Raw genomic sequence first — 18,046 nt, 5'->3', positions numbered from 1 at the left:
CAAAATCAGTTTTTATTCACACATGACCTTATTGTAATCAGATATATTTCTTTCAACTTATTTTGTGTTAATTAGTCTGCTACCAGGTGATTACATTTTGCATTCAGTTAAATGAAGCACTTAAATGCCTCATTAGTTATCTTGAGGCTTATTCTTGGATATTATTCTTCCTATGCTTAAGCCTATTTTAAGCAACCTCTGTAACATCATTTGACAGCTAAACAGCAGCTTGTGTGAGAAAATAAAAATGGTCAGTTTACATATACTGATTCCGGTGAAGACTAAGCTTTTAAGAGACATTCTTATAAAGCTGTACTACTAAGTGTGACTTTCTGTATTGTTTTTAAATTACTATAAAATTTATAAATATAACCCTTAAAACAGACGTATGGATGATACTAGGATATCATTCATTCAAGATAAGTAGCTCATCAACTACTTAGTCTGTGACCTCACTGATACTCAGCTAAGTAGGAGCAAAATAGTTGAGTTTCACTTTAATTCTAATTCAGACTGTTGATTTAAAATGCCTGGTTTCAGATATTCAAACCACTTGTCAAATAGAACACCCATTAATATAGATTTTAAAATATCCTGTGACTGCATCTATAGTTATTCTGAGAATTAGGGGGACAAATACTGTCACCTTGTCACTTCAGTTATTACAAATCTTCAGTGAGATATCTATCCTCAGTCAGCTAGAAAATGCTAGAGTCGGCAAAACTCTTTGTGAAGAGCTGCAAAATGTGCTTGATTTTATAGAAAGATCCTGAAGTGAATTCTCTTTTGCTTCAGTTCTCCCATGACTGGTCCCCCATAAATTCCATGAATTGTGACTGGCTGTGAAGTTAGTTAATATCTACCTCTCATGAGTCACAAGTATTAAATACATATAATCGGATTGGTTCCTAGATGGGCCACTCATCACTGGTTTCCCATTGGGCCTTTTATAAGGGTGAACCAGGCATGAAACAAGTATCAGTGAGTCAATCTCTTAATTTTGGAAAGAGTGCTAATATATTTGAACAAACCTGGTAATGTTTCCTAACTTTTCACCATCAACGGTTGATGGATTTCTTTTTCTTTACAGTTGGGTTGTTTTTTAACAGCAAAATTCTATTCATGTTAAAAATTTTAAATGGCACAACATATTGTCTTATTAAAAGAAATCTGGTTTCAACTAGATTTTCAGCTAGAGTGAGTATCAGCTACGTTGAGGGAAGTAAAATTTATATGCTAAATAAAGTTCTCCCTCCCTCATTGATTCTGTAAAATTTCCAGTCTCCCATGCATATTTCTTTAAGATTAACCATTTTAGGGAGTTAGCAAACAGAAAGAAATAACTGAACAATGATTAATATGACATATATTCATTTACGTATACTTTGCATAGTTTCTTGCAAAAGAAACAAACTAGACCATGTAAGTAGTACTAGCTTCATGTTAAATGTTTACTTAATTAGTACTTTTGTTGGGTATTGACTGAACTGGATAGGATTGTTAATCTTCATCTATCATTGTCAGGTATAATGTCAACCAATTTAATCTCCTGACAGTGCTCTTTAAAATTCGAACACTTCCTCCCTCCGGGTCCTTAATACTCAAGCATAAAGAAAAATGAAGCCATGTTTTCTTATGAAACTTCCCTGGCTTTGATATTTATTTATCTGTAAGCATGAGAATTGAATACTGGGCTGTATAACTTTTTAACAGAAGTGGTGGCTCTTATTGCCTCAGGCACTGAAATGTGAGTTTAAAATGGAGATGCTGGGTGGGCATGGGGGCTCAGGCCTGTAATCCCAGCACTTTGGGAGGCCGAGGTGGGAGGATCACTTCAGCCCGGGAGTTTGAGACCAGCCTGGGCAATATAGTGAGACATCATCTCTACAAATATCTAAAAATTAGCCATATTTGGTTGTGCGTGCGTGTAGTCCCAGCTACTCGGGGGGCTGAGGTGGAAAGATTACTTGAGCCCAGGAGGCAGAGATTGCAGTGAGTTGAGATCATCCTGCACTCCAGCCTGGGTGACCAAAGAGGGAGATTCTGTCTCCTCAAAAAATACAAAACAATAAAAAATAAAATAAAATAAAATATAAAATAAAATGGAGAAGCTGATCTGTCGCAAGCTGCTTCATTGGAATCTCTTCTTGTGCCACACTTGTTCAGTGTGGCTCCTGCATTTAAGCCCTTTTTCAGCACAGGTATTTGCTCCTGTGTGTGCACCACTGTTTCAGTCCCTTGTTTAATATTGTAAATACAGAGCAGACCGTGATGTTTTCCCTACTTCAGAACTGCACTGAGCTTATATAAACCATTATATTCTGTGAAGATCTAGCCATTGAAAGTCTACCATCACCGAAATTACAAAATGATAATCAGACAAAACTATCCCCAAAGGATAGTAAAATCGACTTTGGAGCACACACAGCATAGTTAAACTATGTAGAAGCTTGTTCCAAAACAATACTCACCAGTTGTATGGAAGCTTTCCATCCCTCTCTAAGGATGCAAAATTGACAAATGTACCCGCTCCACACTCCCTGTTTTAAAGGAACACAAAATCAAGGTTACTGCTTGACAAAGCATTCTTACGTTGACATAAAAGTAAAGAGAGACTTTACTAGCTTATCATCACAGCATTAAGTTAAAAAAAAAAGAAGCTAGGCCAGGTGCTGTGGCTCACGCCTGTAATCCCAGTACTTTGGGAGGCTGAGGTGGGCGGATCACCTGAGGTCAGGAGTTTCGCCAACATATCGAAACCCTGTCTCTACTAAAACTACAAAAATTAGCCAGGTGTGGTGGCACGTGCCTGTAATCCCAGCTACTTGGGAGGCTGAGGCAGGAGAATTGCTCGAACCTGGGAGACGGAGGTTGTGGTGAGCAGAGATCGTGCCACCGCACTCCAGCCTGGGTGACAGAGCAAGACCCCGTCTCAAAAAGAAAAAGAAAAAAATAAAACAAAATAAAAGAAGCTAATAGAAGTTCCATATGTTCCCTTTTGGCATACAATGCAAAACAGAACGATAAAATGAAAAGAAATAATCTTTTGCAAGGTTGCAAATCAAATTATTTGAGGCCAAAAGAATTCACTTCACAATCCTTTCCAAAGGGCACTCATGATTCTAAAAGAAATATTTGAACTATTTGGGGTATAATATTTATTTATTTTTTTTACAAAGCCTTTAATAGTAACATAGAAACTCTCCTAGATGAACTGAGCATTTTCCATCTTTAGCAAAAATTCTTTGTAGGGTTTTGTTTATGGTATTTTGATTTCCTCTCTACAATGATAGTGGATTAAGTGGAATGTTTACTTCCTCCAAAATCTTTCTCTTACATTGTGATGCCCGTATTATTCATCACTGGAGATTAGAATAAAACAGTGGAATGTATTGAAATAGTGAAGCTTCTGGCGTGCCTATTGTCCGGAATGTGGCCTATTAATCTGCTAGTAAAAACACTGTTGAAGTTTTTTTTTTTTTTCCAGAAGTAGAGAAAAAGTAAACATATTCTCATGCCTTCTCTACCTTTTGGCTAATTTCATGCATGAATAACAGCTCATTGGGGCTCATGTATCTCATTTTTTCTTTATATGGAATTAATGGATTTAATACTCAGAACTGAAGCAGATATTTTAACATTACTGGCACAATGTGCTAATTACTTGAATTATCTACCTGTTCTTATTAAGGTGTTCCAAGAACAATTTTCTTCTTTTGAAAAATACACTAATATAATATCATAGTGTATTATAAATTACACATCATTAATGAATTTTCCTATGTCAATTTTCTATATATGGGATTTATTTTACCTCTAACTCAAGGGTTTTAATCTGGAGTTCCAAAGATAGAATTTAGGACTCTATGAACATATGTGAGAAAAGGGTACATATTTATTTTCACAACCTGTGACTAAACTTAGCAGTCCTTTCTATCATTAAAGTAGGTATCAAACCATCATAATATCCACATGGGTGATTTGCTAGCAATAGAGATTACATATTTTTTAATAATAGACTTGCTGCAGATATCTTGAAATATTGGTCATATTCATCACCGTGATGAAATTGTTAGACTATTACATATTGACATTTAATATACTAATTAAAAAGCATACAACACATTTGCTTTTTAAATATTATGATTATCATATTTCAATATAGTTGTATAATCCTATCTATTTTATTTTAGGCACAGAAAAGGGAAGCGTTATTCTTAGAAGAGTTCACCAGACTGCCAAGAAGGATCATGGCACGAAAAATGATGGGAATCTCTGTTTTAATAACTAGCTGAAAGAATCAGAACCACCCCTCCTAAATATTTTTGGTATGTACCACAAAAAATGCTCAGAAATACCACTACTTGCATTACTACATCTATTACCACCTCCTCCGCCATTACTATTGTGAGCTGACATTTACTGCACACTTCCTATGAGTTGAGTATTATGCTATGTCATTACTGCATTAATGCTCCTAAGTATCCACTAATATAGGGGCAATTATCATCTTTTCTGCATACACATTGTTCCCCTAGCTTCCAGGCCACCACACTCCCTTAGTTGTCCTTATACTTCACTGGCTGCCTCTTTGTCACTCGCTTACTGTTATCTTCTTTTCTCCCTGAAAACCTTAATATCGATTGTTCCAGTGATTAATGCAGGGCCTTCTTTTACATTTACTCCCTGAATTTCATCCAGTCTAAAGCTCTAATGCAATTTATATGTTAACAACTCTCAATTTGTTTTTTTTTTCTCCTGAGACGGAGTTTCACTCAGTCGTCACCCAGGCTGGAGTGTAGTGGCACGATCTCAGCTCACTGCAACCTCCGCCTCCCAAGTCCAGGCGATTCTTCTGCCTCAGTCTCCTGAGTAACTGGGATTACAGGAACCCGCCACCACGCCCGGCTAATTTTTTGTATTTTTAGTAGAGACGGGGTTTCACCATGTTGGCCAGGCTGGTCTCAAACTCCTGATCTCAAGTGATCTGCCTGCCTCCCAAAGTGCTGGGATTACAAGCGTGAGCCACTGTGCCGAGCCAACAACTCTCAAATTTATATCTTCAACCAAAAGTTCTCTTTCAAACATTAGACTTTTATGTCCAGGTGGCTACTCTGCACCTGCACTTGCAAGTTATCTCAAACTTAACATTTCTGTGATGGTTAATACTGAGGGTCAACTTGATTGGATTGAAGGATACAAAGTATTGATCCTGGGTGTGTCTGTGAAGGTGTTGCCAAAGGAGATTAACATTTGAGTCAGTGGGCTGGGAAAGGCAGACCCATCCTTAACTGGGTGGGCACAATCTAACCAGCTGCCAGTGAATATAAAGCAGGCAGAAAAACGTGAAAAGGAGAGACTGGCCTCGCCTCCCAGCCTACATCTTTCTCCTGTGCTGGACGCTTCCTGACCTTCAACATTGGACTCCAAGTTCTTCAGTTTTGAGATTCAGACTGGCTCTCCTTTCTCCTCAAGCTTGCAGACAGCCTATTGTGGGCCCTTGTGATCATGGAAGTTAATACTTAATAAACTCCCATATACCTATATCTATATATAATATATAATAGGATATATATATATACACACACACTATATCTCTATATAATATCTAATAGGATATATATATATATACTATGTCCTGTTAGTTTTGTCCCTCTAGAGAACCCTGACTAATACAATTTCCAAAACTGAAGTCTTGATGTTCACCCAACTCTGACCTGGAATCTTCTCTCAGTTGACGGCAGCTCCATCCTTTCAAGTGCTTGGGCCAAAAACCTGGAGTTAGCCTCAACTCTTTTTTTTGTTTGTTTATTTGTTTTTTGAGATGGAGTTTCGCTCTTGTTGTCCAGGCTGGAGTGCAATGGTGCAATCTTGGCTCACCGCAACCTCTGCCTCCTGTCTCAGCCTCCCGAGTAGCTGGGATTACAGGCATTCGCCACCATGCCCAGCTAATTTTGTATTTTCAGTAGAGACAGGGTTTCTTCATGTTTGTCAGGCTGGTCTTGAACTCCCGACCTCAGGTAATCCACCTGGCTCAGCCTCCCAAAGTGCTGGGATTATAGCCTCAACTCTTTTTTTCATTTCCATTCCATATCAACTTATTAGCAAATCCTGTTGCTCCTATTTTCAAAATACGTCCAGAATCTGATGGCTTCTCTCTGCCTTCAGTGTTGCTACTCTGGACTGAACTATTACCATCTCTTGCCTGGATTCCTGGCTACCACAGTTGATATGCCTGTCTCTGTCCTTGCCTCAATACAGCCTGTTTTCTACATAAAAGTCAAAATGAAAGTGTTAAATCTAAGTCAGATGCTGTTAATCTTCTGCCCCAGAGCCTGCAATGCCTGCTCATTTTACTGAGTAAAAGCCAAAGTCCTTCCAAAGGCATACGAAGCCCTACATGACTTGACATCTCCTTCTACTCTTGTCTTCCTCCGCTTTAGTCACAACGGCCCCTCTGCTACACTTTGAACATCCTAGTCGTGCTCCTACCCCAGGGCCTTTACACCAGCTGTTCTTGCCACTGGGCACACTCTTCCCACAGATAACACAGGCTACCTCCCTCATGTGCTTCAAGTCTCTGCTCCAATGCCACTATTTCAGTGAAGCCTACCCACCTCCTAGGACCCCTATCCCCACACTGGTACTGCTTATCTCCCTTACTTGGCCTTGTTTCCTTTCTTTATCACCTGCTAACATAAGGGGCAGTCCTTTTACTTATATCTTTATTGCTTATTGTCTATTTTTCCCACTAGAATATGAGCTCCATGAAGGCACATATTTTTGTCTGTTTCATATACTGTCATATATGTAGCAATATTTGTAATATGAACGCATGAAGTTTCAATGACCTACACAAATTCACACAAGTTGGAAGTCAAGATTCGACCTCAAGGAGGCCGAGCATGGTGACTCACACCTATAGTTCCAGCACTTTGGGAGGCTGAGGTGGGCAGATTACTTAAGGTCAGGAGTTGGAGACCAGCCTGGCCAACATGGTGAAACCCTGTCTCTACTAAAAATACAAAAATTAACTAGGCCTAGTGGTGCGTGCCTGTAATACCAGCTATTCAGGAGGCTGAGGCAGAAGAATCGCTTGAACCTGAGAAGCAGAGCTTGCAGTGAACCAAGATGGCGCCATTGCACTCCAGCCTGGGCAACAGAGTGAGACTCTGTCTCAAAAAAAAAAAAAAAAAGATTTGACCTCAGGGAGTGTAATTTCAGAGATCTCCACTGTAGTTAGAGTGCAATCCCACATCTCTTCTTATCCTTTTAAGATTATTCAAATGCCAACCTTCAAGAAGCTAATTTTCACATTCAGAATTAGTCTTTATTCTCTACTTTCATGGCATCCTGTTTTTAATCCCCTTTATACTACATGTCAGCTTATGCCTTTAAATATATCTATCTATTCATATATCCAGCTAGGTAGGTAAGCTCCTAGTGGACAGCTTTGATGTCTGATTTTTCTTTGGATATGCCACGTCAGGCACTGATTAGATCACTATTAGATGGATGAATTTATTTATGAATATGTGAATGATAGAACTCTGAGACAGGAGAAAAATGTTAATTTATAATTCAGCAGGTTAATATTGGGCAAATATAAATGTTAACAAAATTTCCCAAACCAAGTAGTATTCAAATAAGCAACAGTTTTTAAGGGAATTGATAGATTGTTCTGATAATACAGGGGGCCACAGAAACTACCTGAGAATGTGCTTTGATGAGCAATGCATCAGTGGTCAAAGGAACAGGGAAGAGCTGAAATCATAAATCAAAGGCTTTTCTAATTGCAAGAAAAACTAAGCTGGCTGCAACTCTGAGTAATAGGAATAAAACTAATAGAGACTGCTAATGGACTTAATCATAAACTGTACAAATGTTTTCCAATAGAACAGCTTAAAATTATGGAGAGGGTTTCTCCCCCCGCCATTCTTTCTTGTCATCTCCATTTTTATTAACTTTTTTCATTAACTATACCGAACAGTCATAGATATTTCTCTTATTCTAAATGTGTCTGAAAGTACCCAAATGTAATGGATCCCCATATATGGGCTACTTCAAATGCCAAGATTGATAGCAAGAGGTCTGACTTCGTGTAAACAAGCAATCCTTTGCTTTCTCATTCAATAGTAATATTTTCCAATATAATGTTTCAAAGTCTATTTAGAAAACACATGCAATAGAAACAGACACTGAAAACTAAAATCCAATATACCGCTATACAACTTAGGTGTGCAAAAACAATATATATATAGCAGATAAAGATATTTTAAAGATTCCGGATGAAATATTAGTAAAACTTAACTTACCTAGCCATCTGCAGATGCTTTTTCCTAAGAATAATGAGGGTAACAAGCAACAGTCCAATTAAAAGTGTGCTAAGGATGGCCAGCACGGAGATCACTACCACATTGGGATTCATCTCTGTAACTAAAGAGATAAGTTGTGCATTTTCATCATAGGTTCTGTTACAGGGAACCAAACAGAACCATTCATTGCTTTTCATCTAGTCTTAAGGGCAGTGAGCTTATGATGATACCAATAATAGTAACAATCATGTTCCCCAAGCCAACAATGACCTCTTCCTGGTCAACTGTAACTTAGCAAACTAGACTGATAAGTGGTATTCAGGTGTCTGGAAGAATTGAGTCCCTTTCAAAGGCCTGCAACATTCAGGATATTCTTACACAGGGAAACTAAAGAATGAAGAATACCTATGCCACAGTTTAAATTCATTTGAAAGCTAAAAATATGGAAGTCATTATCATGCATTATTGTTTTTTAGCATTTTCGCAAGCTTAGAGGGTGGCAACCTCTTATTTTACACCCATGATTTTGAAGTCAGAAAGCACAACTGTATACTTTGCTTACAACTAATAATGTATATCAAAAAGACATTAGCAAACTACCATCTGCTGAAGCACTTAACACATTACTAGAAGCAGGCATTCTGATGATCCGTGGCCATATGTTTAGAGGTTTTCCATCTGCACAACTCAAGAGATTAAACCTATCAATAGGTTGTAGGGCTCTGAAGAACAGGGGTCGCGTCCTTTTCATGTATTCTATATAAAGACTTGTCTCCTGTGGCACTTAAACATTGTCTACTTCATACTACACAGAAGAACAGGATATCAAAGGCAGGAACATAGGTTAAATATTCTTATAAAACTCTTTAAAATGGGCCTGAGGACTCATACCATCTTGTGCATTGATCATAAAATCACAGAATGAGCAGGCGCATCAGATCCCTAAGGTTTTGGATATTTACCACTTCCCATTTGGGCCAGCTTGGCTCCAGTTTATGAGTAGAGTGCTTAAACAGAAAGAACAATGGACTCATGATCAGAAGAGCTTGTTCACTTGAGTACTGCTATTTGGAGAGAAGCCATTTCATCTGCCCTATGGGCCTCATTTTCCTCATTTATAAATAAGTTTAATAATATCACCTGTTATGCTACATTGTCATGGAGCTGACAAGGAATGATGGACATTAAGGTACAGTTGACCCTTGAACAAAATGAGTTTGAACTGTGCAGGTTCACATATATATGGATTATCTTTCCTCTCTGCCACCCTTGAGACAGCAAGACCAAACCCTCCTCTTCCTCCTCCTCCTCAGCCTACTCAATGTGAAGACCATGAGGAAGATCTTTATGAAAATCTGCTTCCACTTAATGAATAGTACATATATTTTCTCTTCCTTATGATTTTTTCAATAGCATTTTCTTTTCTCTAGCTTACTTTATTGTAAGAATACAATATATAATAAGTATAACATACAAAAATGTGTTAATCAACTGTCTACATCATTGGTAAGACTTCAGGTCAACAGTAGCCTATGAGTAGTTAAGTTTTGGGGGAGTCAAAAATTATACATGGATTTTCAACTATGCAGGGGTTGGCACTTCTAAGTCTCTCATTATTCGTGGTCAACTGTATATTTTAGAAAGTATACAAGGATGTAGGAATGAAAGACCATTAAAATACTTTGCAGGTATATTTTTTGTCCTCTCTTCTGAAAAAACAAAAATTAAAAACAGAAAACCAAAAAGAAAAAGAAAAAAGAAAACAGTCCACTCCAGTCATCCCTGAATATAGCAGCTAAATATATGACTAATATTACAGAAATGGAACTAAACCAGTGAAGTTATAAGTGGCTTTATCACAAGAAGCTTCATAGAGGGTCTCAGGTTGCAGAATCAGACTCTAACAAACCAGGAGTAACACATGTAATACAACTAAGAAAAGAATAAGGAAATAAACAGCATCATTCCAGACCTTTCATTAATCTCTAATTTTCCCACTTATACCTTAGGCTGGATTGGAAACTTTCTTTCTTTGACCCAGTTATCAATTATGTCATTCTCTGATCAGTGACCAATGAAGGCCAAGGCTAAACAGATGAAATTGGATTGACAAGAGTACTGTGTCTATTCCTGAAGAAGATGAGATGAGTTAGCAACTAGTATTTAGACAGCATATACTAAGGATTTAAGTATTTTATTTCTAAGCTTCAAAACAACTCAGAAAGTTACATATTATTATTCCAATTTTACAGATGAAAGAAAAGCTCAGAGGCACCAAATGTCTTTCTCTAACTCCATAGTTAGTAAGTGCACTTTGGGATTGAAATTAAGGACTCTCTGACTCCGAAGCTTGGGATTTCTTAGTGGAATATTGATATAAATACATATATATACATATTCAAAAAAAGTGAGAAAAATATGGAAAAAAATATGGAAAGAACTTCCAAAGACCAGATTTCACTAATGTGTATAATTACCCATTGTTGAGACGGCTATGAACGTAGGGACACTGGGGCTGTCATGGCTAAAGCTGGTGACACTACAATTGTAGGCAGTGGCAGGAAGAAGGCTGGAGATGGTCACGACATGGGAAGAAACAGCAACTGGTTCCTGGGGTTTCAGAAAATAAGATAAATTTTAGGTTAACTTCATCTATATTTTTTAAAAATATATTTCATAGTTGAGTTGGTAATAGATTGACAGAGTAAAAAATGTACAAGATGACAAAGAATAGCATTGAAAAATGTTTCCTTTTTTCCCCATTCCCCATCTGACCAATTCCCTTCCATGGAAGCAGCATTATTCCATGTTGTCAGGCATTATTTTTCTTCCCATATGCATTTTATGGATGTATGAACATGAATGACACAGTTAAAAAACATAAGTGATGGCTTAGCTTACACATTGTTCTGCTAATTTTTTTACCTTAGTTATCAATATATTTTGGTGCTTTTTCCATATCAGTACAGATTAAGCTGTTTTATTCTTTTTAAGGGCTGGACAGAAATCCATTGAAAGGACATACCGTACTTTATTTAATGAGCCCCGGTTGATGAACGTGTAAATTCTCTCTGATTTCTTGCTATTGAAAACAATGCTACAATGAACTTCATTTCACAAATTTGGGAAGACACACACATATGAATATAGACACATACACACACACACATATATACACACATATATACACACAATATATGCATGTAATATGTATGTATGTGTGAACGTACACACATACACATATACTCATATATTCTTTGCTAGTGTCACATTCTTTGAATTGCTGAGTCAAAAAGCGTACATTTAAAATTTTGAAAGCTATAGAAAAATAGTTCTCTACAGACATTTTGCGAGTTACTCACCTTTGGCATCAATGCGTGACAATGCCTGCCTCCCTACATTCTTTCCAGTACCATACATTTGCAAACTCTGAGCTTTTCCATTATTACTAGTGAAAATTGTATATTGTAGTTTTATTTCACATTTTTTTTTATCATAAGTGAGGTTGCTGAAGTTTTCATCTGTTCAAAAGATTTCTGTATTTTTCTATGAAATATTTGTTTTGGGTTGTTGACCTTTACCTTTTTGACTTGTAGCAATTCTTTATATATTAAGGACACTACATCTTTGTCTGCATTCTTAGCTTTTATATAACATCCACTAAAACATGGCAACTATCTGCACTAAGAAACATTTAGTATTAACTTATTCTTGAGTCAAAAAGTTGCTAACTTGGTGGACCCATGGCCAGACTAGTGACAAGTACTACTGTACAATAGCAAAAGATGAGCCAGCATCTTTTTCAAAACAAGATTTTGAAACACCCTTGCATAAAGAAATGAGAGCCATCAGCATTTTCTTCCACTTCCTTCTCTTTCACTATTCTATAAAAGAATTATTCTAAGGAAAGACTTTTGCTAACAGGACTCAGTTGTAGTAAGTAGCTAACTAACCATTGTTTTCTTAAAGGAAGGCATCACTGTAGTTATAGAGAAGAAAATCCATTATTGGAAGAGCAGTTATTTTCCAAAAGGATTCTTAGAATAGAGAAAATTCAGCTGTTCAGTACAAATCAACGAGAGATACATTCATAGAAGGGAATCTCAAAAAGAGAAAGGAATCAAAGCAAATTATCTTAGCATTCAATATGAAAAGATTTGCACTCCCAGCAATCCTTTTTTCTTCTCAATCTCATGAACTTCATTATTTAAAAAGATCAATTACTTATGTTCACAGTATTAGTCTACACACTGTATTATGTAAAATCCCTAACAAATCTGTCCTTTTCCTTTCACTTCTGGCTGTGAAATATTTTTTCCTTGTGGCATTGCCACTCATAGAACTGCAGGTTCATCTCTTTCCTTCCGTTCATTCTGACCTGGTGAACAACTCTGTTTATCGTATCTGCCATTTGCAATTCTAGAGCTTTAGCAATAGCCTTCCCTCAGTCTTCATTTTGCAACAAGACTGTCCCCCTTACAAACTAGATATGCATGTTTATTTTAAATTCTCCTGGTAGTATGGACCTGTCTTGTGGTACTTATATTTTACTTTACTTTTTTCTATACTTATGCAATGTCCACACCATATAAAAATGTTTTGAAGGCAAATATTGATTCTATCATGTGTGTTCTATACAGTGCCTTTTATATACTTGGCAAATGGTTCATATTTGTTAAATTATATTTTATATGGTAGGGTCTTTCTTCCCTTGATCAAGTCAATGGCCTACTACCTTTATTCCTTTGTCTGACCTGGAGTGACTTATGAATTAGGAGCAAGTGATACAGACAAGGATAAAAGTTCTCATAACAACTTTTGGGCTTGGTCTAAGCCTGCTGTTAATTTCTATCACTGAAACACAAAAGAGCAAATAAACAGTTTTCATTTTATATAGCTCAAAGAAATAGAAGATTATTATTTTGCCCAGATAATTAGCCTTACTTAAGTGAACTGAGAAAAGGTAGATCAAAAGGTACAGTACCTGAAGTTTGGTTTTCTGACTGGAGCCAACTTGTTGACAGAAAACTTCAAAGAAATCAGCTACTCCCTCTTCCACCCACAGCAAAGTCACTGAAGTCTGGGTTTTGTTCACTGCGAAGAGTGATTTGGGTGGAGCTGGTTCTGAGCAAAGACAGGGTTTTTTTAAAATTTAATTTACTGAGTGTATTCTTTCTTCTTTCACTAATAAGCAGGTGAAGCATCCCCCAATTCAAATATAGGTAGGTAAGAGCACCATAAAGACTTTATATTGCCTTTGAAATATGTCCTTTCATAAAGATAGCTATCTAACTTGGAAGGGAGAATACTTTGCCTTTTCCCCCTTCCATTTCTTTACTTCTCTTTTCAGAACACTTCTGTTTTCTACTTCAGTTTCATCATAGACATAATCTATTAATAGTTTCTGTGTCATTTATACTGGAGTTAGCATTGCCCTGATAATACAGAACTTCCTGGATGAGAAACAAAAATCTGCACTTAATAAAGGTGGAGAAAAATGAAACTTGGTGTGCTTCCTTCTAATGAAGGGATGCAGTTTGGTATTTAGCCAATAACCTGTCTTCCTTTCTCTGGAAACTATCTGGAACAATTCAGACAGAAAAATGGCTGCTTGAAATTTTAGTCAAAATTTAAAAAGATAAAGCTAAACAGATAGTATCATTTTTTTTTTTTTTGAGGCGGGGTCTCACTCTGTAACCCAGGCTGGAGTGCAGTAGTGCGAACACAGCTCACTGAAGCCTCATCTTCCCTGGTTCAAGTGATCCTCCTGCCTCGACTCCCAAGTAACTGGGACTACCTGGCTTATTTTTGCATTTTTTGCAGAGACAGAGTTTTGCCGTGTTGCTCAGGCTGGTCTCAAACTCCTGGACTCCAGCAATCCACCCACTTTGGCCTCCCAAAGTATTGGGATTACAGGTGTGAGCCACCATGCCTGGCTGATAATACAATTTTTTAAGAAAAGAATTGATAGAAGGGAATTGGAGGATTAATAAAACATTAGATAAATTTTTTATCTTAGACATTTTATCTTAATAATAAATAAATCCATTCATCAAGGAAGCTGTGTTGTCTGTCCTCTTCATACTTATTTCTAGGAATTGAGTCACTGGCATTGCTCTCGTGAGACCAAAAAATCCTGCCTGTTCCTCAATTCTAATAGTCATCTGCTGTCTCATTCTCCATTCCTGAATGTCTCCTGGTCTTCTGCTTGTGACTGTCTTTTGGACGTTGTCTTTCCCTCTAGGTCCCCCAGTATGCAGAGTGCTGTGCCTGAACTCAAGGTCTTAAGCTGGGGTCCCTGTTACCTGCTCTCAGACCCCCTGACATTGCTTATTTGGACATATTGTATCTTGCTGCTAGGTTCACATAACAGCATCCTCCACCCACTTATATGTGCCTGTCAGATAACTACCCACTGTTGTAGGTTTCTTCCTGCTTGTTACTTGGATTTTTCATTTTCTGCCCCATTCTCCTAAGTCTGTTCTCCAGCTCCTGTCCTTTAGAGGTGCTTGAAAAAGTCCTGTCGGCCATTTCACTGCTTTGACAGGTACACATCTTTATGTGGGAAGATTTGAACCTTGTTTCTAGAATATCATCATTGTGGCCCTGCCCAGGACCAAGAAGTATGTCAAAATCATTCTTGACATGATTTATCACAGATCGCCTAAACTTATGTCCAACTAAAAAGAAGCATGTTTCTTTCTTGCAGCAACTTGACAAGGTTAGGCAGAAGAGTTGAAGGAGGAAAGAGATGAGTTCTTCTTAGGCAAGCAAAATTCACAATAGATGTCAGGACCCCTTTTTCACTTGCAATGAATTGTCCAGTCCTCCAGGCATTGTATTGTCCCACTTTTGCTCTGAGGAAGACTGCTAATGAAACACAGAGGTCAATTTCCACTTCTCACTTCCTTTATAACCGCCATTGCTAATAGGATTATGTCCTTCAGGCATTCTGACTCATGTGGAACTTGGATCTATGGAACCAAGTGTGAAGTTGTTTGGGGGCATAGATGAATGATTAGTTAGGCTGAGCCTAGGCTTTTCTTTTTTAAAAATGCACACTACAGAATTGTTCCTCAGTCACAATTCTGAGGCTCTTCCCTTTTTTCTCAGTCCCAGAGAGCATAACTTTTAAAAACTCTTGTTACCTTTTCCTTTAATCTTTTTTATTTTTTTGAGATGGAGTCTCGCTCTGTCACCAGGCTGGAGTGCAGTGGTGCTGCAATCTCGGCTCACTGCAACCTCTACCTCCCGGGTTCAAAAAATTCTCCTGCCTCAGCCTCCTGAGTAGCTGGGACTACAGGCATGTGCCACCACGCCCTGCTAATTTTTTTGTATTTTTAGTAGAGACAGGGTTTCACCATGTTGGCCAGGATGGTCTCGATCTCCTGACCTCGTGATCTGTCTGCCTCAGCCTCCCAAAGTGCTGGGAGCTGGGATTATAGGCATGAGCCACCATGCCCGGCCTCCTTTAATCTGTTTTTAAATTATATTGCATGTCTAGACTTTTGTGATCACACTCATTGATCATCACAAACTTGCTGTGCCTCTTTTTCCCTGGCTCTAATCAGTTCTTTCTTCATTTTGTCAACGATGGATTAAAATCACCTTAAAATGCCATTTCACTCATGTTAAATCCTATCTGTGCATTGTCTGTGGTATCACATCCAAACATACCATGTCTTTAAGATCCTGCTTAAACTGGCTGCATGCTATCCAACCAGCTTCACCACCATTCCTGACACATAGATGTGTTGCCTCCTGGGAAAGACAGTCTTCGCACTGACCTTCAGGGCAGTGCTCTATTTCAGCCCATGTTTACCTTCAATCAGTATGCTCTTCATTCTGCTTATTCGAAGGTCAAGAAATAGTCTTACCTCCTCCTTGAAGTCTCATTTGGTGACTCTTACTCTTGAAGATTTATCCCTTCTCTGACATTCTACTGCCTTTAATTATTTCCTATATAATCTATGTGAGTGAAGGCCCGATTCTAGTAGATCCTGCTAGATTCTTTAAGAACAGGGGTCATGTGTTATAAATGACATTTGAAGTAGCCGCCTATAGGTACTCAATAAATCTTATTTATCGGCTGATTTAAAACATGAGTCAAGATTCATCAACCAAAAGAGGAGGATTCAAGCACCAGGCAAGACCAGACATGCTGAGGTTGTATCTTAATGTTCTCTTCTGTTTTTATGTAGATAAAATTATCAAATTTCAGGGGCAAAGTCAAGAACTATCATGAATTATTGCAAGAGCTCCCAGTGGTCCAAGGAATATGACATGAATACTGCAGTGAGGGTTTCCTTTGTTCTGGCTGAGAATGTGGCTCTAGGTGATAAGATCCTCAGGAAAATCTCCTAGAGGTCTGGGACATCTAACAGCCATGTAACAAATTTTTCTTTTTGGGTAGAATATGAGGGCAATAGATTATTTCAAGGTCCCTGCACCTGTGATCACTGTGCACTTTTCTGGAAGACGTTTACATGTCAGCTCTGTAGGTCAATGAATAACATACATAAATCACCTGCTTGAGGACTGTTCAGGATCTTCGTGATTGGTGTGCTTCCCTAAATTACTCAGGCAGAAATTTAACTCTGGTATCCCAAAGGAAACAAAGAAAATTATTACAATTTATTGTTATTATAATTATGAACTTATTACTATTACAAGATTTCACAAGTGAAAGTATAATTGAATTGGGAGTGCTTATAATTAGATTTTCCTACTCAAGACAACAACTGTCCCAGGAAATGTTTTAAAATGTAAGAATTGGAATGTGAATTGTCCAACACAGCCACTAGCCACATGTAACTGTTGTGTACTTGAAATGTGGCTAGTCCAAATTGAGAGGTGCTGCAAATGTAAAATACAGACAGAATTTCGCAGACCTAGTATGAGAAAAGAATAAAATATCTCATTAATAGTTATTTATATTGATTATATATTGGAACAATATGACCTTGGATATATTTGGTTACATAAAATATATTGAATTTAATTTTACCTGTTTCTTTTTACTAATTTTTAATGTGGCTACTAGAAAATTGAAAATTATACATGTGGCTCTTATTATGTTTCAAATGAATAGTACTGAGTTAGAGCATTTCTTCTTATTGCCTAGAGTAGAAGTCTGGAAATTTCTGGCAAAAACTGGCTGGAGGGGTCCCACATCTCATGAGAAGTCAAGGCCAGCTCAGTGCCACAGCCTAGGATGGTTTAGATCAAGCTTGTCCAACCCATGGCCAGTAGGCCACATGCTGCCCAGAATGGCTTTGAATGCAGCCCAATACAAATTCATAAACTTTCTCAAAACATTGTGAGATTTTTTGTGAATTTTTTTGATTCATCAATGTTAGTATATTTTATGTGTGGCCCAAGACAATTCTTCTTCTTCCAGTGTGGCACTTGGAAGCCAAAAGCGAAAAGACTGGACACTCCTGGTTTACATGACTCATGTTTTCCATCCTCAGAAGCACAAGATTAAAGTGGATAGTGGCTAAATATTAATTAGGCAATTGCATATGATAGGGAATACAATGACATCAAAAGCATTTTGATTGCTTTCTATCTTTGTTATGGGATGAATTATATCCCCTCCCCCTAAATTCATATGCTGAAACCCTAACCCTTAGTACCTCAGAATGTGACTGTATTTTTTTTTGAGGTGGAGTCTTGCTTTGTCGCCCAGGCTGGAGTGCAGTGGCATGATCTTGGCTCACTGCAAACTC

The 18,046-nt window shown here is 37.7% G+C and overlaps 1 protein-coding gene across 2 annotated transcripts in view; it reads right to left on the bottom strand.

Moving 5' to 3' along the window:
• Positions 1-18,046, bottom strand: part of PTPRO (protein tyrosine phosphatase receptor type O) — a 284,178-nt gene that overhangs the window by 37,308 nt on the left and 228,824 nt on the right. For both annotated transcript variants that reach the window (XM_054445142.2, XM_054445143.2), the window contains exons 13-16: positions 13,300-13,439; positions 10,793-10,925; positions 8,316-8,436; positions 2,472-2,540 (exon numbers count right to left, since the gene is read on the bottom strand). In XM_054445142.2, coding sequence (XP_054301117.1) covers positions 2,472-2,540; positions 8,316-8,436; positions 10,793-10,925; positions 13,300-13,439 — 463 coding nt within the window. The remainder of the gene's footprint in view (positions 1-2,471; positions 2,541-8,315; positions 8,437-10,792; positions 10,926-13,299; positions 13,440-18,046) is intronic.

The sequence above is a fragment of the Pongo pygmaeus genome, chromosome 10, assembly GCF_028885625.2.
Source record: "Pongo pygmaeus isolate AG05252 chromosome 10, NHGRI_mPonPyg2-v2.0_pri, whole genome shotgun sequence".
Lineage (NCBI taxonomy): Eukaryota > Metazoa > Chordata > Mammalia > Primates > Hominidae > Pongo > Pongo pygmaeus.
The sequence above is the reverse complement of the archived record's forward strand: the minus strand, read 5'-3'. Positions and strand labels throughout refer to the sequence as shown.